Source organism: Taurulus bubalis (genome assembly GCF_910589615.1).
Source record: "Taurulus bubalis genome assembly, chromosome: 1".
NCBI classification, from domain to species: Eukaryota; Metazoa; Chordata; class Actinopteri; order Perciformes; family Cottidae; genus Taurulus; species Taurulus bubalis.
This window is the reverse complement of record NC_136589.1, coordinates 33675804-33703660: the sequence shown is the minus strand read 5'-3', so window position 1 is coordinate 33703660 and position 27857 is coordinate 33675804. Positions and strand designations below refer to the sequence as shown.

The window sequence follows — 27857 nt, the reverse complement described above, 5'->3', positions numbered from 1 at the left end:
GCCGGAGCACTTTTCCATCAAACCTCCCTTTTCAGGATTTGCAGAGGGGCGAACTTCTCCAAATGTTACCGCTACGGGATCGGAGTTAGACTTGACACGGACGGCTCAGACTTAGGCTACTACTACTACTACTACTACTACTACTACTACTACTAGGCTACTACTACAACCACTACTCCTCTCTGAGACGTCGTTTCACAAACTACCGGGACGAATGAAGACTGAAGGATCTTTACGGATTTCGGCGCATAATGTTGGGATGGAGTTTCGAGACTTGTTTGGCTCCAGGGAAGACTAGAAAGCGTCCCTCCAACTTGTCGCCGGCGGTGCTGGATGCGCTCCTCTTCTATGTTGGATTATTGTCGTTTTTACTGAACTCGCACCGATTCCACGTCGCCTCGCTCAGCGCCCCGTCCCTCCTCTTCTTCGGACTATGGCCTCGGATCGCGGGGTCCCAGGGGCCGGCGTCTATGGAGATTTACCCCCGAGTTATACGCGCTCCCAGCCGCCTGTGAACCCAGACGGGCTCCGGAGACCCAGCTACTGCCACGCTGCTTTCGCACTTAAACAGATCTCAAAGGTGATACAATGCCCGCAGTAGAGTGTGGATTTATGTTTGAGGGAAGCTCCCATTCAGTCCGCGAGTGTGAATGAAACGTCTTCCCAAAAGGCGGCTTTTGATTCAGCTTTTTGATTAATCGCGAGTTGAGGGCGCATGTGGGAATGTAGGCTGCAGCCAGCGACTCCCTCACTGGGATCCGGGGACCACCAGGGAGCTCCAGCGAAGCCGGACGGCAGTTCAGATATATGGTGTATCATTTAACGAAAGAAAGTGTAGGGATTGTCATCAGAGGGTGGCATAGAAAACAAGAAATCGCATACTTTGTGATCAATGGGACAGGACTTGTGAGATGGCTGAGCTCGCGTGACATTTTTAGGAACCCCTTGGAATAAAGTGATAGCGACTTAACAAGGGGTTCCGCGTTTGGCAGCATGTTAACGTTGCTGTTTTTTTGAATGGACACCAGGCTCTCATTCATTTATGTTGGCTAAAGTCACCGGGAGGGAGCGAGTGAGGGTTTGTTCCTCATATCGCAGCCGTGTTTGTGCGCGTTTTTTTTTTGGCTTTGTGCAGGCAGCGGAGAGCGCACTGGCCCGGGGTCTGTTTGGAAATGTGGTGGGTCCTGTAAAGGAATTCACTGATTGAGTTTGATCTGACAAAGCATCTTTGGACCGCCCGGATGCTTGGACGTGTTTCAGCACTGCTGAGAGAAAACCACAACACCAGTGCAATGTCTCCTGCAGCGGTGACATTTGTAGCACCGATGGGCTGAGCGGTCCAGGTTCTGACAAATAGTTTGCAAATTAGAAGGGAGAAGGGAAAAACACTGTATGATGTAGATTACTGCAGGGAAATATGTGTCAGCTTAAACTCTATATTCAACTCATTCATATGAGTTTATACTAATAACCACCAATAGTCTCTTTCACAGCAGCATCCTTATAATGACAACTTTGTACATGCACTTGCAATAAAAACAGATTCATAAGGTGTCTAATACAGAGTGACATCTTTTTTTTGTTGATAAAACATTATTGTGGATTTTCTTAAACTGCAGCTATAACCTGAATTCCCACTATTCCTGTAACTTCCGTTGCGCCCTGGGTTTGTTCTGCACTGGTGAACATTGTGTTTTTAAGCTCGTTTTCTCATTGCAGTTTCACTGGACTCTGTCGTTTTAAACAATAAGGAATTAGTTTCCCTGAAAGCTTTTCATGAGTTGAAATTGTTTCCTTCAACTGTGCCGTTCAAATCATCTCAGGTGCGGAGAGCCTGTCTCACGAGTTCAGCCGATTGACATAAGGTTTTAGCAGGAATCTGACAGCACACACTCAGGACATGACAGCACTGGCATCAAATCTGTGGCTAGCGAGTTTGCACCTTCACCTGTCATCATGTTACACAAGGCTTCACCTTAAATTCCACATAAAGATGCCTGTCTCTCTCTCACTATACAGATTCATGTGTAATCCAGTGTCCTGGATGCAAGTCGTCACTATGCTTCACATATTCTTCACACTGGTGACACGGCTACAGAGATACAAGCTATTAGACCTGCCTTTGTGGACAATTGTGCAATGACCCATTATTCATGTGTGGTAACGTTGATAATAATTCTGTCCTTTTCTTCCAGGGAAAGGCAGTAGGTCAGAAAGCTCCTCTGTGGATCCGGGCGAGGTTCCAGGCCCTCCTGTTCTCTCTGGGCTGCCACATCCAGAGGCACTGTGGGAAGGTCCTCTTTATTGGACTCTTGGTGTTCGGGGCTCTGTCTGTGGGACTCCGAGTCGCGGCCATCGAAACGGACATCGAACAGCTATGGGTGGAAGGTGAGTTTTCAGACATTTTCTCCTCATCTTTCGAGCGATGTTCCTGTGAAGCAGCGGACTCTGGTGTTGTTGCTGTTTCTCACACAAATGCAACATCACTTCTGTGAGTTCAGTTTAGGCTTCATGGCTGGACGTATTGACTTTCTGTTCAGAATATTCAGCTGGCAGAAGTTTGGACATTTTGATGAGCTTGTTTTTGTTGCTGGGTTTAACTGGAGTTTGAATGACAAGAGTGGCTGGTGGGAAGATGCAGGGTGGCCATGTTAGTGTCATCTCAGTGCCACGGGAGGGCAATAGGTGTTCAGTGACTGATAGACTGACTGCTTGTCTGGCTGAAATCCAGAATAAAGCAGCAGTACTGTACGTGTGTGAGCTTGTTTTGTCTGGATAAATAGATTTATCAACGCCATCATCTCTTTATAGAAGGACTACAAGTACCAAAAAGCTTGTAGATAGAGTATTAATTATGTTTAGTAGCATATCTCTCTTTCCATTGTGGTGTGGATGGGAATATACTGTACGTTTTACATGTACTGTGCTGGTCGCTCATGTCTTAAGTCCCAATTTACCTGAGAAACCCAAACACACAACTGCATTACAATAGTCCCTCTCCCTCTTCTGTCACACACACACACACACACACACACACACACACACTGACTATCTGTCGCTTGTCCCATCTTGCATGACTGTGTCTGTGATTCTACGCTGACTCACAAACCTTTAGATTTGACTCCGCTCTCTTTTGCGCTCTTTCAGAGCATTTCAGATTTAGGTGATCTGTACATTTTCAGGGGTAGTGGCCGCTTTATTTGGTTTTTCACATTGGCCAAATTCCTTTTAAACCCCCAGGCTTTCAGTGCCGGGGCTGATCCCCGCAGCAGATGGACTGTGTGAATGGTTAGCCATCTTTGAGGGCTCTGACCCCTCCCCCCTCACCTCCCTGTGTGGTCCCTAACTATTCTTGGATTCCATTCAACAAGAGGCAAGCAGGCAGGCAGGCAGGCAAGCAGGCACCACCTCCCTGAAACCCCTCTCCCTTCTCCTCCTCCTCCTCCTCCTCCTTCTCCTCACGAGAAGAAAAAATATAAGTGAATGCAGCTGAAGTTTACCCACCTGTTTTGCACACTCTAAAAGCGCTACAGCAGTTGGTGAATATAAACAGACTCTATGGGGTTTTTTAAGCCCACCATGTCACTAGAGGACGGGGACAGGCGGCTCCCACAGGAGCCGTGTGGAGGTGTTTGAGCAATCACACGCTGCTGCTGGCGGCAGGAGAAGTGTTTTGGAGACTGCACGCTTCAATTGCATAGGAATTAAAAAAGTGTCCAGTACCAGGCACAATAAATGAAAATACAGAAAAACAAAAACAATCTCTGTAAATGCAGTCACTGAAATAATTAGCTTGACGTTGCAAAAGCCTGAATTTGCAACAAAAGCAGGCAACAAGAGTTTGAATTTCCACAGTCTCTTTTTTCTTTGGTTTCTTTCTGGTTAGTGTAAAGCTTCGGGATTACCTCTTGAGCTAATTGGCAGATCCATCTCTTAAAGGAGATGTTTAGATGTTTGTGTGCCAGTTGTTTTGCTGTGGGATTGAGAGAGTTGAACAAGGGGGGCTGAAAAGGAATGCTGTGCCTTTAAGAGGCCGTGGCCATGTTTCTAAAGTTTCTGCCTGCCTTGTTTCCACCAATAGCCCATTGACAAAGCTGCTAGGGCCTCAATGGAGAGTAAAGTGGTTCGGTAACAAGGAGAGGTTAGTTCTCTCTCTCTCTCTCTCTCTCTCTCTTACACACACACACACACACACACACACACACACACACACACACACACACACACACGCCTCATTGCACATAAGCAGAACGAAGCCGGAATGATATTCCCTTAAATAAGACAGCTGATATATATTAAGGGCCTCAGAAAAATGTTCTACATTAGTTTTTAAGTTTTATTCGACTGTATTTTGTGTATATTTCTTAACTTAAAAGAAATATATTTTCTTATACGTTAAATCTTCCAGATTGCAGCATGAACAAAGCCCTCCCACTTGTATCCTCATTTGTTCAGAACAAAATAACTGTGAATTGACACCGTATGTGTTAACAATGCCAGTATGGTGTAAACTCTGTGTGTGTGTGTGTGTGTGTGTGTGTGTGTGTGTGTGTGTGTGTGTGTGTGTGTGTGTGTGTGTGTGTGTGTGTGTGTGAGTGAATGTGTTAGGGGCATATGCTTCCCATCATATGTTCATACTAGAGCCTGCTCCCACGCATACATAAGCACATACACTTGTCATCTTTACCACCTTTGGTGTGTACCGCCTGCCTGGCCGTCTGTCTGCCCGTCTGAATTTCCTGACTGCGTGCCTGTCTGTCTGCTTATGCTTTGTGTATGTCTGTTTATATTTCTGCCTGTCTGTCTGCCGGCTCTGTGAAGTCAGGCCACCAGGTCTTTTTTAATTGCTTCCTCCCCTCCTACAGGACCAAAACACTGTGAAGCGGAGCACGGCAGTGGAGTCTGTCTCGAGAGAGCAGACAGAATAGGGAAGTTGAGGAAGTTAGTGCCTGTACCTGAGTTTCCAAGCAAACATACTTCCACTGTACACAACCTTCATACGTTTCCTCTCTGTTTGCCTTAAGGATTCCTGTGCCTTTGCCACGGGGCATGCAACAAAGGAGTAAAGGAGTTAATCATGCCTTCATTCCTCCCACCTGTGTAGGTGGGAAATAAAAGCCACAGTATCAGGGTGTTTAGTCTGACAGAGGGGTTATTTCTAGTTTACTGCTCAGTCAGTCTGAGACAGACATTGCCCATCACAATACCCTCAGTTACTCACACGGGTCTTGTTTATAAATGTCGTATCACAGCTTAGCATATTTTTTGGAAAGTATCTGAAGACCTGAGGGACGAACACAACGAGATGTTTTCATTATTCCCTCAGCAACATATATCATCTAAAATTGCATTTCTCTGTAAATGAAGCTTTCTATGCTGTAAACATACATTGTGCGATGCTTTATGGTTTATGCTTATACAGCCTTCCCACCTTTGAGCGTGTGAGAGTTGGTGTAAGTCGGGGAACGTGTGACCGGTATTGTCCACAAGCAGAAAAGAGAGAGATCGTAAAAATAAAAAAAAGAGGTGCAAGAAGAAGAGAGGGATGAGAGAATAGGCGTTGAGGGGGTTGGGACAGGAACAGGGCGGACGTTTTACGGCTAGCTGACACTTTTTTTTTGCCCATGTTTTTGCCTGTCTCACTTGAACAAACATCAAGTGTGAGCCGTAAAAGACTGTGAGGCGGTGTGTGTGAGAGAGAAGTTGCTTGACATTTTTACCACTAAATGATTTATTTTTGCAATGCGTTCGGATAGTTGTTTTGAGTCTCATATCGAACCTTTAAGACTTTTCTACTGGGATAATTTCCCTTCTGACAAAGGCCCGCTTGAAAAGCCTGTTTGGGAAAAGAGCGGATAGAAATGGCCTCCATGTAAAAGTGGTGGTGTTTACTCTCACATTAACTAAACTCATTCTTCTTGGCAGAGTTTGGGTGAGGCATGACAGACATGTACACAGACTCAAGCTGTCCAAATATGAGTGCAGTGAGACAGGGCCTATCCGGATAGCAGGCGCACCACATGTCCCATAAAGAGGCCATGTAGAAAGAGGATAGGAAAGGGGGAGGTAAAGACCATACACAGTCCCCATAACATGAATGCATACAGACTGAAGCGCTAGCTTAGTCAGCTAGCAATGGAATCAGACCCAAAATATGGATTAATTAAGAGAGACATTTGAGTTTGCGCAAATGAGCGAATGCACACGTGGGCATTTCGGCGTTCGGAGCGGTTTCTCTAAACAAACCTCAGAGCGGCACAGCAGGTAAATGCTATAATTCATTGGAGTGCACACAGCGCCCTAGTTCAGACAGATAAAGGGAGCTCTATGAGGCATTATTGGAGGTGAATAGTGCGCGGTGGTGCCCCAGCTAGATAAATAAACTCCCAGCGCTCAGAGCCCAGGACCTCACTGGTAGAGAGAACAAACAAGACCAGAGTCAACCTGGGTCACTTCTAAATGTTTATTTCACCCCCCCTTCCCGCCATCCTTCAATCCAAGTCCCCCTTGTTCCATCCCTTCTTTCAGCCCCTCCCCCCCAACACACACACACACACTCTTCAACAGTCAGGACCAAGACCACCCCCAACAAATCAACACACATTGAGCAGCTACAGATACATGTGCATATGACATACACATGGCCTCCATCATACAGGACTACACTGACTGCTCCCTACCTGTTTTAATTTTTTTGTTGGAGCAATTTTAAAACAAAAGTATTCACCATGTGGCTACATTTCCGATAACATAAAACACACATTGTACGCTTATTGTGGTGCCAACGCTTTTCTAAAGAAAAACAAAAGGTCACAGGACTGTCAGTCACTGCAACATTGTATGCAATATACTGATAAAGGCTGCGATGCAACTGAAAACAGAATAATGAAAACTCAATCAATATAGTGGCACCCTTTCTTTCCCAGCTGAAGAGCAACCTTTGTCTTTGGCCGGCACGAAATAAAGCGGCACCAGTCACCTTAGAGTTTGCACCATTTGCTTCTGTCTTTACACCGGGAAAGTATACAAAGTAAAGGGAGAGGGAGATGGGGAGAGACTGAACTTTTTCTTGGTACTTGGGAGGGAAAAAAAAGAAATGGTTCTTGGGCTCAATAAATTAATTTCTCGTCTGAATGAGACCAGCAACGTGGAAAATGTTTGCCTTTCAGGCAGGGATGAATGTATGTTTCAACCACACATTAAGCAGTATTAGCGGTCAGTGGAGTGTCTAATGTGACTATTTTTCACAGTGGCCAACTCTGCCCATGATTAGCATAATTAGCAGAGGCAAGCCTATACATATGGAAATAGAAAGTGCCTAAATGCCAACCCTGGTGGAAATTTATGTGTGGTGGCTAACACCACTGGCACATCTGAATAGAATGTAAGTGAAACTGATTTTTCATGTTGTTTTCGCTGTTTTATACTGTTTTCAAGGTGTGATTTTCTTCTTCTTCATGATGATGGGAGCAGCATATTGAAACTGCTACATTTTGTTTTCTCATACTCGCACATTAATTAGGGTTATCGCCTCTTAAAATGACACAACTGTCCTTGACGAATAATGAACAGATACACCGTGCGTGTGAAGACAAAAACACACACACACACACACACACACACACACACACACACACACACACACACACACACACACAGACTATTTCTATAGGTAAGATACCAAAGTGCCAGTCTCACCCTCCCACAGCCAACTCAAGCATTGTTTTACAGGCTGGGAAAGTTTTGGTCCATTTGCTTTTGTTGTGAAAAAAAAACGTTCCCTCTTTATTTTATTCTGATGTTTGTTGGGAAACATCTGAAAGAAATTGAAGGGGTTGAATGACAAAAGGGTCTGCATTCAGTCTGGAGCTACAGCACTGAAGGATTGTGTGGAGGATTGGCCCATCTGCTGGGGGGCAGCCTGCTTTCGGCGGTGCCCTGGCTAGGGAATGCCATAGGGCCGGGCCGGGCTGAGGACCCAAAGTGGGGCACAGTTCTGATTCTGGTGGGTCCACAAGTGACAAAAGGACGTTTTTTTGTGATGCTGGGTGCCTGGCCAGGAGAATGAGTTTCTCATTTGGCTCCTTTGCTGTAAATCAAAATAAATAAAGGACCTCTATTGGAGGACATTGTAAAAAAGAAAAGCGGCTGAGAGAAAAAGTAAATGATGCATAGAAAAAGGCAGTCAAGGAATGACTTTCATATTGTTGCTGCTCTGTTGTGAGTTTTCTCTTAAATCTATATTTTATTAAAAGAGGTTCTGTGTATAAGTAGTTCAGTACTCCTCATGATGCCATGCTGTGTAAATCAGGAAAGGGTAAAATCCAATGCACTATGTAGCAGGTAAAAGCATACATGTCATTTTCAGCCCTCTTCGTCTTGGGTCTTCCTCCATAGCAGCGTGGGGCCTTTCAGAGGCCCCCTAATCCAGCTAATCTACCACACTGAACTTTGAAGGTGGCCTGGTCTGACCTGGCATGGCCTGGAACTGGGACTTGGCCTATAAGCCACGAAGACAGAATAGAATAAAATAGAATACATTTGAAGCGCAGCACTTTAAAGATGGCATTGCCTCCGTCCTAAGCCAGATGTGAGAAGCCGCACATATTTTAGAGTGTTAGGGGATTCTGGGTGTTCAACTTTTGGAAATGGAAGGGTCAGGTGGAGAGGAAATTACTGGGTTTGGTGGAGACAGGGCCCAGTGTTTAAACCAGTGGGCGTGCACACACACACACACACACACGCACACACACACACACACACCCACACACACACACACACACACACACACACACACACACACACACACTTTCTTATAAGCATTATATCCGTACACACAGCCATGAAACCACGTCAGGGCTTGTTGTGACGTTTTATCACTTGCTTTTCTCTTCCCAATGTCGTAACTGTTGTGAAAGTGCCTTTAGTGGTGAAGCTAAATCAATTCACATGTTGCACCCAGCAGGTCGAGTTGTTTGCTAAGATTCTTAAGATCCTGGTCGAGTTTCTCAAAAAACATCCAATGAAAGAACCATGGATGTATTTAGATAGAGTTGTACTCATTTTGTGATTCTTAATTTCCCCCATATTTTTTGGCCATGTTGACTAACACAGACTCATATTTCATGTTCGAAAATTGCTCATGTAGTAAAAATTAGCTGCCACCGGGGTGTTGAAACACCGAATTTCCACACTCAAAGGCGCTTTCTTCCCAGGGTGGGAAAAAAATCCGGGAACTGTCTCTTTAAGGCTGTGTGGAGCGCAGGCTGAGCGCAGGGAGAGGGTAGGGGGATTGAAAAAGAGTGAGATAGAGAAAGAAGTAGAAAAGGATAAAGAGGGATGGGGGAGAGAGAAGAGAAAACCATGGAAAGACAGATAAGACAAGAAAGGACAAGGTTCCTTCTGGAGCGAGCGGTAAGCTGAACAGAGCTGAACTGAGCAGAAAAGTCGCGAAGCTCAGAGTTGGGTGGTTGGGGCCGGACCAGGGGTTGAGGAGAGAAGGCGAGAGAGAGAAAGAGAGAGCGAGAGAGAGAGAGAGAGAGAGAGAGAGAGAGAGAGAGAGAGAGAGAGAGAGAACTGGCTGCCTGGGTGGTCCAGATGGGAGGAACGAGACACAAATAGCTATAATTTACTTCAGGAGGCCTGTAATTACAGAGCCAGAGTCTCTCTGAGCCACCCAGTTCCTGTTGGGATCAAAACCCCACACTGCAGAGGTTAACATACGAAATGTCAAAAAAGGTTTAACAGATGTCAAAGAGGTCCACGAACGGAAAGGGTTCCATTTTGTAGTAGTCATTTTTGATTGGAAATCTGTGTGGCAAGGAAACTGAGCGAAGGCGTACTTCTAAGCACTGTTTTTCAGATTCTAGACTTGTATTTGACTGTGAAAATTAAAGTCAAATAAACTCAGTCCAAACTCAGTCTCAAATACAAGAGTGAGGGAATTATTCTTTCATCTTTTTTGTTGTTGTTGTTGTTGTGGTTCCCTTAGAAGAAAAGCATTATGACTTCTCAACTTGATTTTTTTTTGAGGGACCAGATGTGCAAAAGATATCCAGCAAGATCATTTTGAGACTTTTTTTCTTGGAATACACTGAGACAGACACTTAAAAAAAAAGACACCCTTGACTGCAAATAAATGAGGTGACCTTATATTCTGAAGCCCCTGCGTAGGTAATTAAAGCCTTGAAAATGTAGGTTAGAAATATTGGACTGTCTCCGAAGCCCAGAGTTCTAATCTGATCTCACACTTTTGCGGCGGAGGTTGAATAGTTTGTTTTTTCTTTTTCTCCCCATCAATTATAGGAGCCTGCTACAGGCTGGGGGAGGTGCAGAGAGCGTGAGGGGGAGAGAGAGAGAGAAAGAGAGAGAGAGAGAGAGAAAGAAAGAGAGAGAGAGAGAGACAGACGGAGAGAAAGACAAGAGGCAGGATTTGTGGAGCGTATTAAGAGTATGAGGGGAATAGAGGCAGTCAGGTTTGCGTGAGTGGGACAGTGAGTAAAAGAGTGACGAGAGTTAGAATTAAGAAGGAGGTAGCCCTCGTTTCCAAACGTCTCCCCTACCCCCCACCCACCCTTCCCTCTCCCTCTCTTTCTCTCTCTGGGGTTGTCATGTAGTGGGACAGTGAGAGGGGCAGACGGGCCCTCTGTGATCCAGCGCGGCATGTTTCATGTCCACTTGGCACAGGCACAGATCCCCCCGGATGGCAAACTCTTTTCAGGGCAACCTCCTGTAATTAGGGGGCTGGAGTCTACCGCACAGCACAACATCTCTCTCGCTCTCTCTCGCTCTCTCTCTTTCTTTTTTCTTCTTCATCACCAAGTCTGACATCTAATATCTCTCTCTATGAATCTTTCTTTAACCTCTTGTGAGTTATTTGATGTATTTCCCTCACAAACGCCTGTGTGCCATACATACGTGCACAGCCACTGGCTGTTCCCTCTTACCCGCAACTCTTCACGTCTCCTCTCATCGTGGTCTTTTGTCAAGTACTCAAACTGTCTAAATGGATATCTTCTGCCCCGAGCAGGGTGGCAGAGGGTTTTGGGGCATCAGAGAGCTGGTTTTCCAAATGAACAGGGCACATCTGTTTCGCAGAATGGGCCAATGAGAAGCTGTATTACTCATTTCTCTTGGCCAGACATTGGCTTGTGTGAAGTGCCTTCAAAACCAACACTGGCGAGGGCCAAGGGCGTTGGTCGATATATGTGTGTGTTCTTGTGTAACCGTGTGTGCATATATGCACATGCAACACACTTTGTTATAGGCTCCAAATGTGCGTGTGTCTTTGTGTAAATATGTGCTAATGTATGAATAATGCAGTACATCTATCTATCTCTCTCTCTCAAGAATTCAGTATTCATTTTTGCTTTATTCTTTGTTTTCTAGCTGGTAGTCGGGTGAGCACGGAGCTTCGCTACACCAAGGAGAAGCAGGGAGAGGAGTCAGTATTTACCTCACAGATGCTTATCCAGACCCCCAAAGAAGAGGGCACCAATATTCTCACCCAGGAGGCTTTGCTGGTTCACATGGAAGCCGCCCTGTCCGCCAGCAAGGTCCAAGTGTCACTGTTTGGAAAGTAAGTGGACCACGGACGGAAGTTCTGTGAAAAAGTTGTATTGTGTGTCGCCAATAACAGCTGCAAATTATAACATATTTTCTCTCTCGTAGATCATGGGATCTGAACAAAATATGCTATAAATCAGGAGTTCCTATTATAGAAAATGTCATGATTGAAAGGGTGAGTTCACAACAAGCAGATTTTGTATTTCTGTATCTACCTATTTTTTCCTGGTATGTGATCTTTAATCATGCTTCCTTTCTATTTCCTGATCCCAGATGATTGACAAGCTATTCCCCTGTATGATAATCACCCCATTGGACTGTTTTTGGGAAGGGGCCAAACTACAGGGAGGCTCCGCCTATTTACCGTAAGTCCTGGAATATTTGACCCGACATACTATTTTTTATTTTTGCATATTAAAACATTTCATAGAACGTTTTGGCTCTCCCTTTGCTGTCAATGCTTCCACCTGACTTGCGTTGCAGACTAGAGCTTTTGGAGAGTTCCATAACTTTTAACACATGCTCGATGGAGACATACAGTTGGGCTTTCAGTATTCGGTCAGTGAGTGCTGTGACTGACAGCGGCGGTCAGTAATAGAGTTCTTTAACGGCCCAGAAAGGGACTGGAGGGGGGTGTCCTGACAGAGAAATTCAAAGAGAGAAAGTGAGGATGAGGGAGGGATGGAGAGAGAGAGAGAGAGAGACAGAGACAGAGACAGAAAGAGAGAGAGAGAGAGAGAGAGAGATAGAGAGAGAGAGAGAGAGAGAGAGAGAGAGAGAGAGAGAGAGAGAGAGAGAGAGAGAGAGGAGATGGCTGCAGAAGCAACTGGGTGGTGGGTTGGTAGAACGGAGGGCGGGGAGGCGGCGACGGCGGCGGTGGTGGTGGTGGCAGGGGAGCCCTTTGGGTCAGACAATGGTAAGCATTCTTTCAGTTTACGAGTGAGTGTCCATCAGTGCAGGGGCCCCGGAGGAGGGAGGGGGGGTCGGCTTTGTCAGCTCACGGCTAACACTCGGCATTCTCATGGTAATGCCCCGGGCTCCCAGCTCCCAAGTTGTCCAACAAATAAAATGGGCAGTATTCAAGCCTCAAGTCCCTCGAGAAAGACAGAGTGAAGCTACAAGACGGTTAACAGTGGAGTCTGGGCGTCTTTGGGCATTTGCAGATTCAGGTTTTTTTCTTTTCCTTTTTTCAGGGCGACGTTCTCTTGAGAAGTTGAGTCACTGAAAGAGAGCTTTTTTGTTGTTGTCCAAAGTGATATTTCAATTGAGTCCTTAGTTTATAAAAGACGTTTAGCTCATAGCAGATGTTTCTTTGCAAACAAATTATTTGTTTGTATTTCTGTCTCCTGCTGACAGCGAGATGTTGCATGACAGGCCAGCACATACAGAAACAAACACACTATTCCCATCCTGAGCATCTCCCAGCAAAGCAATAGTGAGGGGCTTTGATGCTCCTTGTCCAAGTATTCCTGTCAGTCACACAAAGTGATCAGCATCTGTTGTTATTTATTAATAGTTTTCTTGAAGGGATTTGTGATGGCCACCAAGCCCGAGCCCCCCTCAGCTTCCGCTTCACTTCAGCTTTAGTTTTAAATACAAAAAAAAAGTGTGAGAGTGAGATGGAGAGAGAGAAGCGGGAAGAGAGAGAGAGGGCCAGATTTGGAAAGAGAAGGAGGAAGAGTGAGTGAGTGAGAGAGAGAGAGAAAAAACTTGGGTGAACAAAGAGCAGCAATCTATGAAAAAACAAAAGGGCCCAGGCCAGGTTCACTCAAGCAAAAACTAGCTGATAAAGGAGTGTGTCTTTGCGAGCAGCAGCAAAAGGGACCCTGGTATGTGGGAATAGGAGAGGAGCTCTCTTCATAAGCCATTGGAGGGAGATTGGGCTCAGAGTTGAGATACTTTAGGATTCTTTTATTTCCATCTCTTTCTTACTTTGTCTCACTGCAGAACATGTCCATCTTCAGTGTTTTCTTGCACTGAATCAAAAGTATTTACTTTGTGGGGTTGTTTGATTTTAAGAAGCATCAATCAATAATATGAAAGTCGATCGATTCGTTTTCTGAAAGATAAATACAGTAAAAACTAAATAAAGTTTCCAGAGCAGGATATCGAGGTATGAATTGATAATGTAAAACACTCCAGTTCGACATTAGTCGCTTCAGTAAGCCACAAGCACAACAAAGCTGTTGAATTTGAACACTTTAGAGTAGATTTATAAACAAATTAGGAATTTATTGAGAAAGAGGATGGCGGTACAGTTAAGGCTCAGAATAAAGTTTATTTGTCTGTGAACATCAAACAAGAAACAACATGAGAGTTCCCCCTTTCCTTCTCCTCTCATCCCTCACCTATTTGCCTCCCATCCACCCAACCTTTCCCCTTCCCTCCCTCCTTATCAAGATGTTTGGGAGGCAGACGTAATCGTTATGACTCAGTGCAGGACATTGAGGAATGGAAGCGAGCAGGCAGCCACCGTGTCTTTTCCTTGGGCATTGTGGCAGCGTGAAACAGGATAATAAACGCTATTTTATCCTGTATCTGCAGCTAGCCTCCTGTGTAGCCCGGCCCAACCAGGGAGACATAATTAAACTGTTATTTCTGCACAAAGTAAAGATTAGCAGGAATGCAAAGCCACGCGGCCTCGCGGGCACAACATAATATACGTTGTTTTACAGTTACTTCTCCAAGTTATTGTCAAATGTGTTTGGGTTGACGCTCATCATATGTGTCTCTTTGCTCTCCAGGGGTATGCCAGACATCCAGTGGATGAATCTAGATCCAGTCAAGCTGATGGAGGAGCTAAGTCAGTTCACTTCACTGGAAGGATTCAAGGAGATGTTGGACAAAGCTCAGGTGGGACACACAAATACCGTCTGACAGACACACTGGATAATATACTGAATGAAAGACTTAATTGTAATTGCAATAACTTTTTCTTTATACTGAGACTAATGTGTTTTGATTCCTTAGGTCGGACATGCCTACATGAACAGGCCATGCCTGGACCCCTCAGACCCTGACTGCCCTCTCAGTGCACCCAACAAGGAGCAAGGAGAGGTAAACTTACACATAATATCATTATATCCTCATAAAGAATGCTTATAGAAGAAAGTAGCGCTCAGAACTAACACCTAACATATTTATCCGTGTTTTTCCATCTGCTCGTCCATTCAGAGTCCTGACATAGCTGGGCGTCTCCAGGGTGGTTGCCACGGTTTCAGCCGGAAGTTCATGCACTGGCAGGAGGAGCTGATCCTGGGAGGGCGGGTCAAGAGCAGCCATGATACTCTGCTGAGGTGTGTGCTTATTAAGACATTTGGAGAAAGTTAGTTTTTTTACAGAACATGTTATAAGTCGACTCTTGTCTTACGGGAGGATGCGATAGTAAGGGGGTTATGTGAACACAGCCAGCCGAGCAGGCAACCTCCACACACACACACCCTGTTACACATTTGTTGTGTAAGGCACCAAAGAAGAAGAAGATGCTGAAGGAGGGGAAAACATTCAAATTAAAGTTGTTTTTTTCCTGAAGCTGACCTGTCTTTTAAGAAGACACTCGTGGTCTTTTTCCATTGACTTCAACTGGATTTAAAAGCATGGCCAATACAAATGCAGTGCCGGAACTTTGGTCAGAAAGCCCAGCTCATGACACACACAGGCACATCAGAGCCTTGAATGAAAGCGATTCCAGTCCCATCTGCAAGAGCCACACTTAGGCTACTCTCAGATGTGATTTATGATCATTTCTTTCACATTTTGAGCAGCACTGCTGCTCGCCATGCCCGTGCCAAGAAAACATGAGGACATCTGGGATTGCAGCCGAGAGACCGGCACAGACTAGATAACACCTGCTTTAAGCTGTTTACATTGGCAGGAAGGCAGGCAGACAGACAGACAGACAGACAGACAGGCAGACAGACAGACAGACAAATTCACAGTGATGATTTTATCGGCTAGTCGTGAAAGGGATGATGCAGTTGAGGTTTCAATTCAGCTCAACACACAATAAAGTTTGCATGGGGTGCCAGACACCTGCAAAGTGTCCTAAGATTGCATCTGTGTGTTTTGCAGCGCGGAGGCTCTCCAAACCATGTTCCTGTTGATGAGTCCTAAGCAGCTGTACGAGCACTTTAAAGACGACTACGAGATCCACGACATAAACTGGAATGAAGAAAAGGCTACCGCCATCCTCGAGTCCTGGCAGAGGAAGTTTGTGGAGGTGCGAATATACATCACACATATCACGTATACTCAAATGCTCACGTACATACACAGATCAAAGAAATGCACACATAAAGCTGGAGTATAGATTTTGATTGTAGCCACCAAGATAAAGTAGGAGGAAGATGATAAAAATTAGGAGGCATTCCCTTGTCCATGTGCTTGTTTTGGCACACACACACACACACACACACGCGCACACACACACACACACACACACACACACACTCACACTCTCTCACACACACTGTGGGGCTTTCTGCAGTGTCTGAATTCCATCAGTCTTCAGCTTCCTTGTAAAGCGAGTCACGGGGCAGACCAGGGCAGTAGGTGTGTGTGAATGCATGTGTGTGTGTGTGTGTGTGTGTGTGTGTGTGGTAGGCCGACCATCTCTCTCTGTCAGAGCCCTAGTTATAGGAACAAGCTGTTGCTGTGATAGCTGATACCCACCACGGTGAGGGTAAGGAGAAGGGGGCGGGGGCATATGCAAAGGAGGACGAAAAAAACAAACATAAACTGACAGAAACAGGACACCTCCTCCTGACACATTAAAAAACTATAACAGATTTGGAAGGATGACTAAATGCGGATTGGTGGGGAGCTTCGGTCCATTCGCGGCACAGAGTGAAGAGAGTAGCCTCACAAGCCATGTGATTCCATCCCTTTCACCTTTGACCTCACAACCTCTGGCATCTGTGCTCATTACTCCTCAGTTGTCATACATACACATACACACTCACACACACATTTTAGCAAATGTAAACACATACATTCATACTCACTTTCACACACATGCACATGTCAAAGGGACAGGGTGCTTTTTCTGTAATAGGGCCCTGAAATATGAGGCTGTAGGAGAGATGTTGGGGAGGATTGGTCAAAAGGAGGAAGTGTGTTTTTTGCAGCAGTTCAGTCCCTCCAAGGTGTTGTGGTTCATGCAACTATTACTCCAGTGCTGGCAGTATCTTCTTTTGGTCAATCTAATTGTATAATTATTAGGTATTATGCTGAGGAGTATATCATTTGGTGTATTTTTGTTGATGATTCATTTATATTTATCCCCCAGCTGGTCCACCAGAGTATCCCATCTAACTCCAGCCAGGCCATCCACGCTTTCTCCACCACCACCCTCAATGACATCATGAAATCCTTCTCTGATGTCAGCGTCATCAGGGTGGCAGGCGGATACCTGCTCATGGTAAGCCTAGCAAATTATCTTGGTCAATCAATTATGGCTATAGTTACTATACTATACAATAACTAATATTCAAAATTGACATCTTCTCTCTAGCTGGCCTATGCCTGTGTGACCATGCTAAGGTGGGACTGTGCCAAGTCCCAGGGGGCCGTGGGTTTGGCCGGCGTACTCTTAGTGGCTCTGTCAGTGGCTGCAGGACTGGGTCTCTGCTCCCTGCTCGGCCTCTCCTTCAATGCTGCCACCACACAGGTACGACACAAAGGGAACTGCATACATGTATTGTGTGACATTACTGTCTGTAAGGCTTTTGTTTAAGGAGAGAGCCTTTCTGTGCTTAAAACCCAGATTTTAATTTTACGTGTTAATTCTTCCCATCCCAGGTGCTTCCCTTCCTGGCATTAGGGATTGGTGTGGATGACATGTTTCTGTTGGCTCATTCCTTCACAGAGGCTGGAAGTAACATCCCATTTAAGGTACCTTTAAGACACCCTCTCCTCTCCTCTCCTCTCCTCTCTTCTCATCTCCTCTCCTCTCCTCTGAACATTGTTTTTTTTGTTTTTTTAAAGGAGCGAACAGGAGACTGTTTGCGGCGCACCGGCACCAGTGTGGCGCTGACTTCCATCAACAACATGATTGCGTTCTTTATGGCTGCTCTTGTACCCATTCCTGCCTTGCGAGCTTTCTCTTTGCAGGTATGTTTTACAATACACCCTCTCACGCATGCGCACAGACATAAACACATGTAAACAATCGCACACCAAGAGGCCAGAGGCTTCTTTTGAAAATGAAAGAGATAACTTAAGAGAGGTGACATTCATTCAGGGGAAGGAAAGCCTTTGTTCCCAGTTTTATTGCCGCTGCACCTACAGGGCCAACATTTTTTCTGTGTGCATGTGTGTATATGTGCATAAACGTGTGTGTGTGTGTGTGTGTGTGTGTGTGTGTGTGTGTGTGTGTGTGTGCGTGTGTGTGTGTGTTATAATGTGGAATAATCAGAGCAAAGAGAGTGATGAACATACAGAGAAAGAACAAGAAGGAGAGGGAGAGGGAGGGAGGAGTGGATCAGTATATCACTGGCCCGTCAAGGCGGTTTGCTCTGATCTGTGACGAACTGTGGGTGGTCTGCAACACACAAGCAAACACACAATTACACACACATAGACACAAACACACTGGAAACCACAGCCAGAATGTCAGCTTCAGGGGCTGGGGTGGGTGGGGAGGCAGCTGCGGTGGTGGTGAAGGGTGATGGCTTTGCTCAGATTCCCAACATATATATGTATATGGGTATATACATATACACCCTGCTCCTTTTTCTCAATCTTTCTAGTAGTTGTTTCATTCTGAAACTCTCTTCCTCTCCCCTTCTGGCTCGCTTAGTATTCCTGGCTGGTGATTTAGAGTAAGGCTTTTCTTTGCTTTCTGGGCTGTGGTCTGAGATACAAAAAAAGAGAAGAAGAAGAAGGAGCACTGACTCTCTCCAGCTGGGTTAGGGTGTCTGTAATTTCACATACTGTTCTCTGTCAATTTTCACTCTGTTTTTCTCATTTTGTCTCTGTGTGTTTTGCTCCCTAGGCTGCCATTGTGGTCGTGTTTAACTTCGGCATGGTGCTGCTCATCTTCCCTGCCATCCTCAGTTTGGACCTCCACCGGCGCGAGGACAAGCGTTTGGATATCCTCTGCTGCCTGTACAGCCCCTGCTCCGACCGCGTCATCCACCTCTCTCCGCACGAGCTTTCAGATGCTGGAGAGCAGCCACACACGCCTACGACGGCAACGACGCACACGCACCAGTACGCGGCGGGATCGACAATCACCACCAGCACCCAAATCACCACCACAGTGCAGGCATTCACGCAGTGTGATGCTGCCGGCCAGCACATCGTCACAATCCTACCACCTACCTCACAGATCTCCACCAGCCCGACATCCATCATCCTCTGTCCCACGTCACAGCCTCAAGGTAATCACAGCTATATTAAGATCCCAACCATTATGGTATTTTGTCCAAAGTGTTCTGTAAAGTCAGCATGAATAAATTGCAATACCAAAACCATTTTCTGCTTGCATTTCCTCTTCTAGCCATCACACCTCCCCCACCCACCACCTCCCTGCCGGACCCTTACGGCTCCCAGCTCTTCACCCCTACCTCCAGCTCCACACGGGACCTCCTGGCTCAGGTGGAGGATTCTAAATCAGGAAAGGAGTGCGTCCCACTCCCTTTCCTGCACTGGAACCTGTCTAGCTTTGCCAGGGACAAATACGCCCCACTGCTCCTCAAGCCCAAAAGCAAAGCCATCGTGGTGGTTCTCTTTCTGGGCCTGCTGGGCCTCAGCCTGTATGGGACCACCATGGTGCACGACGGCCTCTACCTAACCGACATTGTGCCACGTGACACCAAGGAGTATGATTTCATCGAGGCCCAGTTCAAGTATTTCTCCTTTTACAACATGTACCTGGTCACCATGGATGGATTTGATTACGCCCGGTCACAGAGGCTGTTGATCCAGCTGCACAACGCCTTCAACTCTGTTAAATATGTGGTCAGAGACAGCGACAACAAACTGCCCCGTATGTGGCTGCACTACTTCCAGGACTGGCTAAGAGGTAAGGCTCAGTCTTTTTTTTTTTTTTTGTGAGTTAGGTAATGAGTTACTCTCTGTCCCAATGGGAGATTTTAAACAATGATGTCAGAATCCTATAGGTGTGTGTGTGTGTGTGTGTGTGTGTGTGTGTGTGTGTGTGTGTGTGTGTGTGTGTGTGTGTGTGTATGTGTGTGTGCGGAGGTGAGAACGTGCACCGGGTGAATGAAAGTTCAGTCATGCCGTTGTTTACCCCCATCCACCTGGGCTCAAGGGTGGTGCAGTAGACGGGTCGGGGTCATAGGTTATCCTTGCATGTGTGTGTGTGTCCTCAGGCTAGAACATGTCAGAGGCCCAGTCAGGAGGAAGTGATAACTAACAACAACCTAATCAATCAGAGCCAGATGAGGAAAAAAAAGATAGATTGAAAAGGAAACTATATTTTCAACATCACTGTCCACCCAGACAGACACATAGGAAAGCTCCTAGAATTTGATGATAATTGAAATCATAATATTTATAAATGACAACCACAATAATATTTTCTTTTCTTTTCCATGTGTGTTTTAACTCACACGCAGGTCTTCAATCTGCTTTTGATGCTGACTGGCAGGCAGGCAGGATTACCTCTGACAGCTATCGTAACGGCACAGAGGACGGAGCGCTGGCGTACAAGCTCCTCATCCAGACCGGCTCCAAGAAAGAGCCTTTTAATTACAGCCAGGTATGTCGACAAAAACAAACATACTTTTAAACAGAATCCGTGTGTGGTATTGTGGACCGCCACATTATCGGCTGTCTTTTTGCCATTTATTCTGATAAAACTCAATACCTGAATGTCCATTGAATCTGAATTTTTTTTAATCACTTTTCTCTAGCTGACATCTCGACGGCTGGTGGATGCAGAGGGTTTGATCCCTGCAGAGGTGTTTTACATTTACCTGACAGTCTGGGTCAGCAATGATCCTCTGGGCTTTGCGGCCTCCCAGGCCAACTTCTACCCCCATCCTAGAGAGTGGATTCACGACAAGTATGACACTACAGGGGAAAATCTGCGCAGTAAGTCATCTTATTTAACACATTATTACATTACAGTACGGTATATTATATTCTGCAGTACAAACAGAAAATGATCTCAAATCTCACATTTTTTTTGTCTTTCTTACTTGCAGTCCCAGCTGCAGAGCCCCTGGAGTTTGCCCAGTTCCCCTTCTACCTGAACGGCCTTCGCCAGGCCAGCGACTTTGTGGAGGCCATCGAGAGTGTGCGTGCCATCTGCGATGAGTTTAGCCGCAAGGGCGTGTTAAACTACCCTAACGGATACCCCTTCCTGTTCTGGGAGCAGTACATTGGCCTCAGACACTGGTTCCTGCTGGCGATCAGCGTGGTGCTGGCCTGCACCTTCCTGGTCTGTGCGATTCTCCTGCTCAACCCCTGGACTGCCGGCATCATTGTAAGCAAGCATCCAGTTGGCCCTACAACTCTTCATCAAACCTCTTCCTCATCCCTCCTCTGGTTCTATATTTTCCAAATCATGCTACCTCAACAACATCATTAGCCCTTTCCTCCTCTCACTTTCTTCTCACCCTTCTCAGCACAGCTCAATAACGCTGTCTAGGGGGGCCCCTTTTTCTCTGCGGAGGGCCAGTATGCACACACACACACACACACACACACACACACACACACACACACACACACACACACACACACACACACACACACACACACACAGGGACCTTTGTCATTCTAATGTAGGCTGGGCTGGCCTTAGAAAAGGAAATGCAAAGGAGCAAGAAAGGCTTTGCCCTCCTGAAGCCTCTACCTCCAACTCCCTCACTGCTTTTGTCAGAGGGAGAGGGAGAGACTTGGGGACAGGACAGATCTGCCCAGTTGCGACCTTGGCCTGCTCAACCCATCCATCAGGGATATGTGTGTGTGTGTGTGTGTGTGTGTGTGTGTGTGTGTGTGTGTGTGTGTGTGTGTGTGTGTGTGTGTGTGTGTGTGTGTGTGTACGTGAGAGAGAGAAAGAGACAGTCTGAGTGTTCAGTGGATGGAAAACATTTCACACACAAGCTGGTGGGACCGGTGGTCCTTAAGGGCCCCCCAAGCTCCCCGACCATTGAGGAGGGGGGGGTGGAGGGGGGCTGAAGTGTAACGCAACAACAGTGCCAGTTTCAAGTGGAATGTGTTTAATTTAAGTAGCGATCCTTAGCAGCACTGATTGAGACAGCAACCTAACGCGGTGTCCTCAGACAGAGAGAGAGGCACAGCTACATGCATGCACTGTTTCCAAGCATCAGCCTGCCTGTGAAGGTTTCACCCTGCCTGTATGTGGTCGAGCAGTAAAATGCCTTTTATCATTTCCAATTTAACCGTGCCCCGGCTCAGAGGCCCTGGTGGGATCAAAAGCTTCCGTTGGCCGGGAACCGTTTTCTCCTCCTTGTTTTCTAAGACGCGTTGTTGTTTGCCTTGCGGTTTGCCTTGCGGTTTATGGTAACAACGCATGTTTACTATTAAGTAAACTGAAACACTGCATTACACTGCAAGCTGTTGAATTAAAATATCGGAAATGGTAAAATAAGCAAACAGGCTGCTATGCAGTGAAAAACAAGGTGATTTGTTTCCCACAAACACAGACAGATGTATATGGTGTTCTGGCCCACACTCTGTTGTCTCAGGCGCTGTCAATCATTTCAACCACCTCTGAGAAGGAACAGGGAGAAGGAGGAGGAGGAGGGGAAGGCATTAGCCTCAGGGTGGGTAATTTGATGCCATGTGGTTGACACCCTAAGCAAAGGGTCAAAGATTGTGTGGGGTGAAGAAGCAAAAGGGCTAAACTCAGGCCCAATTATTTTTATTGATTACATGCTTTGATTTATTTATTTATTGTTGGTTTCCTCATCGTCCCACTGTTTTTCAGTTCTTATAATTAAAAACAATTCAAATTTTAACGCTTTCTCTCTACGTCTTCCTTACAGGTGTTCATCTTGGCCATGATGACGGTGGAGCTGTTTGGCATCATGGGTCTGATCGGCATCAAGCTGAGCGCTATCCCTGTGGTCATTCTGATCGCCTCTGTGGGCATCGGAGTGGAGTTCACCATTCACATTGCACTGGTAAGTCAAGACTAGGCACAAAGCAAGAGCACACACATGGATTAGCTGTTAGGGGGACTGAGCTCCCACAATTAAACACCTACTTTACTTGAAACCTGATGCTCTGGTCTAAACGTTTAATACCAACTGCAGCCTGACATGTGGCCACATGATTTGCCTACCTCGGAAGAATTACATTTAACCAGTAATGTTTTTTTTTATAATGAATTAAATGTATTTTACTTACTGCAAGGATTTGTTATTGAGATTTTATGAAAGCAATAAGCTGCATTGCAAATATTTCAGTTGTTTTAAAGTGCAAACCACAGACTCCTGTGGCTTAATGCCTGAAATGGAAAAGGAAAAAGGTAAAAGAAGTGTGATTAAAGATTTACAAGGAAACTTTTGGCTTCCGGGTTCATGCTGGCAGCTTTCTAGCATAGTGTAGTCTTGTAGTGGAGCGTAGTGATTCCCCCCCAAAAAAGAAAACAAATGCAGGAATGCCGAGCCTTGCCTCAAACACAAGTTTTGTGTGATTGGCAAGATTTCCAACTTATTTCTTTTCCCCACCTCCACCTCCGCCGCAGGGCTTCCTGACAGCGATTGGCAACAGAAACAAGCGCTCGGCAGTGGCTCTGGAGCACATGTTTGCCCCGGTGGTCGACGGCGCGATCTCCACACTGCTGGGCGTTCTCATGCTGGCAGGGTCAGAATTTGACTTCATCATGAGGTGAGACGCTGTGCGTGTGTCTGCATATGTGTGTGTGTGTGTAGGTGTGTGTGTGTGTGGCAATGTATGTATGAGGGAGTGACAATACTCGCTCACGCAGCGATACTGTCTGCATCCTCCACAGCCCATTTGTTACTTTTAGAAGTAGCAGTGTTTTGGTTCGACGCCATTAGTGTGTGTGTGTGTGTGTGTGTGTGTGTGTGTGTGTGTGTGTGTGTGTGTGTGTGTGTGTGTGTTTGTGTGGAGCCAGTTGTCTATCCTCCTACTTTGAGACGGGAGGAAGCCTTGTGGGGGGTCAGCGGTGCATGCAGGTGGAAATGTTATACCCCTATTTATGTACACACATACACACAGTGACAAATATGCACCTGGTTCTGTCACTCTTGGCACACACAAACACACACACACACACACACACACACACACACACACACACACACACATCCGTCTCCCCAACCTCAGAGCACAAAAATGGGGAAAACATCAAGGGTGCGTAGCAGCTGCTCGTAAACATGGAAGTGTTCTGCTACCCACTGGGTGATCTCTCTTTCTCCCTCTCTCTCTCTCTCTCTCTCTCTCTCTCTCTCTCTCTCTCTCTCTCGTTCACTGCGTCTCTTTCACACACACACACACACACACATACAAGAGGGAATCTGTAAAAATTCCTATCATCCGTTTGGCATTCAGTTCCTCCACGTCGGGTGCCGTCATAAAAAGTGGAGCTAAATTTGAACTGGTCAGCCAGTCAGATGGGCTGAAGCCCACCAACAGACTCCCCTCCCTTTTGGTGTGTGCGTGAGTGTTTTTGAAAATGTTGCGTACTTGTGCGTGCGTGTGTCTTCTACCACTGTTTCATGGTCAGAGTGGAAAAAAGGCAAATAGCTCGATGTTTTTCAGCTGAATGTGGTCTCGGCCCAAACCCTGAAACCACAACCTTGAGCTCACAGACTGCAATGGGCCTCCATAAAATAAAAAGCGTTGTTTTTCTGCAGAAACAGAGACAGAAGAAGAGAGAGGAGGAGAAGTTCTCAGAGGGTGGCTTTCCTTGCAGGGATATAAGGTCCTGGTGGGTGGGTAGATGAACCGATCCACCACAGTGTCGGATTGGAAAGATAAAGAGGCGTAAATGGGGAGAAATTTAGAGTGAATAGGAAGTTGGATGGGGAAGAGAGAAAGTCAGAGAGAGCGTTGTCGGCATCTTGTTTTTTCTTCTCTTCTCTTCTCCCATGGTTCTCTGAGAGATTCTTTTCAGAGGACGGGGTGAAAAAGAGAGACAGAAGGGTCCAGTACCTCTGTTGGAGGTCTTGTTTAGCTGTGGTGGGGTGAATGGGGCAAGCCAGAGCTGCCTAGCTGGGGAGTAGCATAAATATACTGCTGTAAACATTGCCTGGCGTTGTAATGCACTGAATAAACAGCAAGCCTAATTCAGCTCTGCTCAGAGTCCTCTCTCATGCACACACATACGCGGCACATAGGAGTGCACACGCGCACACACACACACACACACAAACACACACACACACACACACACACACACACACACACACACACACACACACACACAGAAATGCACATATGTACAGGCATGTAAACACATACACACACACATACACACACACACACACACAGCTCCCCAGGGCCTGACAACGAATGGAAAAGATTACAGTTTATATAAACAACAGAATTCCTAACAGTGAGACACTGTTGGAGGTCCCACCAACGTCTCTCTCGCTCTCTTTCTTTCTTTCTTTCTCACTCTTCTCTTGTTTTAGTTTTTTTACACAATGTAAAGAAGTTGTTTGGTGATAGAATAGGCAAGTGAGCTGAAAAGTGGTGACCAATGCAGTGCCATAAAAACAACAACGTGCTATTTGTGATTTTTAATTCAATAAAATGCGCAGATTAAATGTCTGCGTGTGGTTAAAAGGCCGTCATGGTTTGAGAAGACAGCAAGAAATTGAAAATATCTCCCCGAAGTGTTTTGTCAAAAGCGGTTAAGATGACATGGGTTATGCTTCTGATTATGGAAGAAAACTAAAGGACACCGCTTAAAGAAGAAAATATGTCAGAGAGAGTGGGGGGTTGACATGGCTGCGAACGGGTTGTGAAAATCACACCCGACATGCAAGCCATGAACGTTTTCCTGGAAAGAGACCTTTGTCAAGAGAAGTAGTAGTAATAATTGTAGTAGTCCATTCAGAGGAGAGAAGCATGTTTCCAGAGCACCACACAGCTATTATCCATGTTGGCTTTTTTTTCTTCCTTCATTCCAACAATATTTTTTTTTCTCCGTCTTTCTTATACCTCTTTAAGTCTGGTTGGTGGTTAGCATCTCACTGTCTCCCTCTTTCTGCTTTCTGTTAGTGTTTAAGTGGAGTCCTCTCTAATTTTCCTCGGGAAACTCTTTCTTGTGGCCTGCCTCCACCCCTGGCCTCCTCAGAGCTCCACTGAAATGCACGCACACACACACACACACACACACACACACACAAAATCAAAAAACACGCACACTATGTGAGTGAAAAAGAGAGCGAGAGAAAGTCTTGTAGCAGCAGCAGTGAAGGCATCAAAGCATGTTTTAGTTGGACTGAGCGGGGAATCAGATTTGCCCTCCCTGCCTTTGATACACAAACACTGGGCTTTCCCTGACTTCTTCCCCTGAGCTACTTCCCTTCCTCAACTGCCAACTATGTGTGTGTTTGGAGTTGTGCACATGTTTGTGTGTTTGTGTCCGTATAAAACATCAGGCCACTGTGGTCTTGTGCATTTTTTGTCACATTAAAGAAAAAATTGCATAAAATTAGAACAAATGCAAAATGTTGTCAACTTTGTGTAAAAGTGTCATGAGTTTGGCTGTCGCTCTAAATCCTGCGGAACTTAAGCCAAAATCCCTAAATGCAGGCAACAGGCCAGATGAGAAGGGCCAGGCAGACCTGTTCAGTGTAAACACTGAGGTGCTTTGGTCTATCCTTACCTCAACTAAAATCCAACTGAGTTAACAATTAGCAGCTGCTACCAGCGAACGAAAAACAAGACGCCACCAGCTAGTTTTAATTAGACGGCAGTTTCTTTGTTGCACTATGTGTCTTCTTTTGATTCATGTTCAAACTAACTTATCTTTCTCTCTCTCTCTCTCTCTCTCCGTCCTTCAGGTATTTCTTTGCTGTGTTGGCCATCCTCACTGTATTGGGGATGCTGAATGGCTTGGTTCTCCTGCCAGTGATCCTGTCTATGATGGGCCCTCCAGCTGAGGTCACCCCGGTTGACAACGCCAGTCGCCTGCCGACGCCTTCCCCTGAACCCCAACTGCCCCCGCCGATGACCCACCATGGTTACTACACGGGCCACCACAACCCACGGTCGTCTCATCAACAGGCTTTTTCGGAGTCGTCTGACTCGGAGTATTACTCTGAGATGACCACCACGTCAGGCATCGGGGAGGAGAATTATAAGTACTGTGACATAGCATCGCACACCGGCGTTCCACCCTCAACATCTCACATACTGCTGGAAGCCAGCAAAAACCCTAGTTTCCCCAAGCTCACGGTACGCAACATGACCACACAGATACGATGGAAACCCTTCCTGTTTCTTCAAACTCCTGTGTTTTTATGAAAGTAAATTGATGAAACTTTATTTGTTGCAGGTGGTGAAGCCGTTCAAAGAAAATTCAACAGGCACTGGCGGAAGAGTTGAACCGTTAAATGAATCTTCCCACACTGCGCAGTCGCCTCTCGGCTCCCAGGTTACGTGCTGGGATGGAAAAGGGCGGGAGCAGCAGCCCAGCCTCCAGAGGCTCCAGGCGCAACACTTACCCAGCGAAAGACCTCACTTCCTTGGGAGGACTTATCAAAGCGGCCCCAGGCTGCAGAATGGCAGAGGGCCTCAGCCAAACAGGACTAAAGGGCCGAGCTATAGCAATAGCAGCTCTGCACTGCCGACGCAACAAGGCTCCATGGGGGGACCTGTTACCATGGTAACTGCTACAGCCTCCGTGACGGTGGCTGTGCATCCGAGCTTGCCGGGGGCGGCGTACCAAGGCTACATGCATGAAGGTTTTGACACGGACACTGAGTCTGACTGTTTTGAGGCTGCTCAGAGGACTTGTGGTGACAAAACAAACTTTTCTTCATGTAAGAGAGACTCTTTAGAGCTCCAGGACTTGGAAGCAGCACAGAGCGAGACAGAGCATCAGCTCGGCAAGACACAAGGTGAGTTTGGTGCCAGTCGATCTCAGGTTTACCGGACTTTTAATCTTCTCAATATGTGTACTGAGAGCTGACATTAAACCGGAGAACAAACCAAGAAATGCATGCAATGTCTCAGTAGATTTCCAGTGCATTCATCTGTTGAGCAATATGTGACCCTTCTGTATTTTCTCTCTCTAGGTTGGTTGAGGATCCAGGCAGCCAAAGATTGCTAGACTCTCTCACACGCCTGGTCTTCTCTCTTCGAGTCTCTGG

The 27857-nt window shown here is 46.1% G+C and overlaps 1 protein-coding gene across 1 annotated transcript; it reads left to right on the top strand.

Moving 5' to 3' along the window:
* Positions 1-433: 433 nt before the first annotated feature.
* On the top strand, positions 434-27817 carry ptch2 (patched 2; the record flags this gene model as incomplete). The annotated part of the gene is made up of 23 exons (XM_079229615.1): positions 434-580; positions 2196-2388; positions 11389-11578; positions 11671-11740; positions 11839-11930; positions 14310-14418; positions 14536-14622; positions 14740-14861; positions 15637-15784; positions 16853-16984; positions 17078-17233; positions 17365-17457; positions 17551-17676; positions 18560-18947; positions 19067-19591; positions 20148-20290; positions 20445-20625; positions 20739-21019; positions 22548-22685; positions 23252-23394; positions 26547-26940; positions 27041-27605; positions 27783-27817. The coding sequence occupies 23 exons, from the start codon at positions 434-436 to the stop codon at positions 27815-27817; spliced, it is 4458 nt and encodes a 1485-aa protein (XP_079085741.1).
* Positions 27818-27857: the final 40 nt, after the last annotated feature.